Source organism: Zingiber officinale, chromosome 2A, assembly GCF_018446385.1.
Source record: "Zingiber officinale cultivar Zhangliang chromosome 2A, Zo_v1.1, whole genome shotgun sequence".
In the NCBI taxonomy this organism is placed as follows: domain Eukaryota; kingdom Viridiplantae; phylum Streptophyta; class Magnoliopsida; order Zingiberales; family Zingiberaceae; genus Zingiber; species Zingiber officinale.
Window position 1 is genome coordinate 21,643,016 of NC_055988.1, and position 2,715 is coordinate 21,645,730.

The window sequence follows — 2,715 nt, forward strand, 5'->3', positions numbered from 1 at the left end:
AGGAAACACAGAGCGGCGGTTAGCTGAGCTGGATCTTATTAGCGAAACTCGGGACAGAACGGCGGCTCGGTTGGAGGCCTATCGACAAAGAATGAGACAAAATTATAACCGAAGAGTGATTCCTCGATTCTTTGGAGAAGGAGATATGGTCTGGAAGCAAATCAAGCCAGTGGGGGACGTGACTAAGCTTGCACCTCAATGGGACGGGCCTTACAAAGTCATTAAAAAATTAGCGTCCGGAGCTTACTATTTACAAGATGAATGAGGCAAAAGGCTAGATCGACCCTGGAGCGCTAATTACCTGCGACCTTATCGAATTTAAAGAAGCAGGCCGAGAAGTGTAAGCTGGGCGGTAAGCTGAGCTGTCACTCATACAACAAACCAGGATAGCAGACCAGGGAAAAGTAGATCGGAAAGAGCATAAGAACAGGTGAAAGCAGAAATTGTATGTCATACTTTTTATGTCAAAGCTAAGCAATTTTAGTAAAAGTGAGCCTTAGAATGCAAATGAAGAAGTAGCAAAGTACTTTACAAGAAATGGTCAAGTCATTATGTACAAGTAGCCAAGAAATATCATTTGAAAGGAGCAAAAATTTCATCCGGGATCTCTTTAAGGATTCGATCATGGTCTAAAAATTCAGGAGACGGAATCGACTTTAAATAGTCTTGCTCATAAAGTTGGCGCAGAGCCCCGCCCGCCCCATAGATAACAGACGTGGAGAAACGCTGTCCAACTTGTACACAGAATTCCAGAGAATGCAGATATAGAGCACGGTTCTGTAGACAGTGGTCGTTCTCTCCATCTCTGTAAATAGCCAGAGCTGTTGATATGCCCTCTGTGGTAGCCCGAGCCTGAGCCAGTTCATTCTGGGCAAGGGCCAGTTCTGCTGCTTGGGAGGTCAATTGGGCCTCCTGAGATTTCAACTTCTTGTCTTGCTCCTGCGCTAGAGTCTCGGCAGCACGCAGCTTCTGAGCCCACTGGTCCATAGCTCGTTGATGCTCTAAAGCTTGTTGATTTATACTCTGCTTGTGCACAATATCGACTCGACTTTGCTTTTCTTGGAGATCTTTAAGTTCATGGTTGGCCTGCGCTAGGGATACTTCCAGACTGTTCTTCTTTTTGGTCAAATCTTTTATCTCGGCCCGCAAAGCATGGCTAGCTTGGGCAGGATCATTCAATTGTAATTCCAGTTCAGCGACCTGGTCCCGTAGCACCTTATTCTGATAATGAATAGCATGGAAGGAATTGTTCACTGCCAGAGACTCTGCACAAGCCTGGGGCATATAGGAAATATCTGATAAGAGCGAGAAAAACAACAGTTTGGAAATCTTCAGAGTTTACCTTGATATACAATTCTGCAAATTTGTCCATCTGAGCCAGGGGAGGCAAGGAGTCCATGTGTTGTATGCTTTCTTCCCATAAAGTGGCTAGACGACCTCTTATCTTGAGGGAGCTGGTGGGAACATCTGTTCAGGACCATAACCTCTCCTCAGAAGGGACAGTAGTACAGTAACAATGATGAGTAAGTGGGGGTGGTTCTGAGGGACCCGCGGCTGAGCCAAGAGGAGCTGATGGCTCAGCAGGTGAGCCAGAAGGAGCTGAAGAAGGCCCCTGAGGAGGTGCTATAGGTGGGGTAACTGAAGGGCGTTCTGAGGGGCCAGCTTTGCCGCCCTGAGGATGCTGCGATGCGGAAGGTTAAGCCAGTGGAGGCTCGACCTGAATATCGGACGGAGCAGGGGGGTCATTTACCTGGCTCGAGATTGGAGGTGGAGTCACAATGGGAAGTGGAGGAGAGGCAACTGCGGTTGGAGGAGGAGAAGGGATAGACGACGGACCTGAGTCGGGCACCGGACGAAGGGCTCGACGTCGACGTCTCTGAGCCAGCGGCTGGTCATCCGAGTCGGAATCATCGGAAGGTGATCGGGTCCTGCGTCTAGAGGGAGAAGGGGCATCCTGGCTCAGGCGGTCATTTGTGGAGCGGGCCCGGCGAGCTGCTTGAGAAGCTTCCCTGAAAGCGGGGCTGGCAAAGGAAACATTACCTGATCTCCCACCAAGGCCCATACGTCTTTCACCAAGGCCCAGGCCAGGGATATAAGTGGCTCTGGGAGGACTAACCGATTGGAGGGGTGTTGGGGTAGTAGACTGAGCTGTACGTGGAGCCCGGGGGCGAACAGGGGTAGCTGGCCGAGGTGGGCGCGCAGCACGAGGATGAGCAGGGATAGTCGATCGGGGTGGATGCGCAGTCCGAGGGCGAGTAGGGCGAGCCAAAGGGGCAGGTCGGATGCAAGAAGACTGTCGTCGAGCAGGCCGGGGTGGAGGATTGGCCGGGGTCGCCCCACCGATTGAAGTCAAAGATGAGTGGGGGAGTGTTCTCCTCTGTAGGATGACTCGGCCACGCCTCATTATTTCCATGTCACTCAGAGGAAGGGGCTGAACCTCTGATGTGTGGGTTAAGACTTCAGCTGCACAAGATAAAGTAAACCATTAGTTGCAGCCAAGAAAATAAAATGCCCACAAAGTGATAATAGAACGGAAAGAGAGGCTTACCCAGGGAACGAGGCGTCTCAAGGGTCAGATAACTCAGGCGAAAATAGGACAACAATTCCTCCCCAAATAATAGACGTGTTAAGTTCAACTGCCAGCCGGCCAAGCGAGACGAGGCTTCTATGTAAGAAGAATCAAGATGAAACTCCACTAGTTCGGGAGAAGGAGGA

General features: G+C 50.6%; 1 protein-coding gene across 1 annotated transcript; it reads right to left on the bottom strand.

The window, feature by feature from the left end:
- Nucleotides 1–573: 573 nt before the first annotated feature.
- Nucleotides 574–2,062, bottom strand: LOC122043575 (formin-1-like). Its single transcript, XM_042604193.1, has 4 exons — nucleotides 1,751–2,062; nucleotides 1,549–1,681; nucleotides 1,343–1,467; nucleotides 574–1,275 (listed from the first exon to the last, which is right to left on the bottom strand). The coding sequence occupies exons 1-4, from the start codon at nucleotides 2,060–2,062 to the stop codon at nucleotides 574–576; spliced, it is 1,272 nt and encodes a 423-aa protein (XP_042460127.1).
- Nucleotides 2,063–2,715: the final 653 nt, after the last annotated feature.

Excerpts from the sequence above, each read along its gene's own strand:
- LOC122043575 (XM_042604193.1), bottom strand. The coding sequence starts at position 2,062 with ATGGGCCTTGGTGGGAGATCAGGTAATGTTTCCTTTGCCAGCCCCGCT. Across the intron at positions 1,682-1,750 it reads CACCTCCAATCTCGAGCCAG|CATCCTCAGGGCGGCAAAGC; the intron begins GTAAATGACCCC and ends TCCGCATCGCAG. Across the intron at positions 1,276-1,342 it reads TTGCAGAATTGTATATCAAG|GCTTGTGCAGAGTCTCTGGC; the intron begins GTAAACTCTGAA and ends TATATGCCCCAG.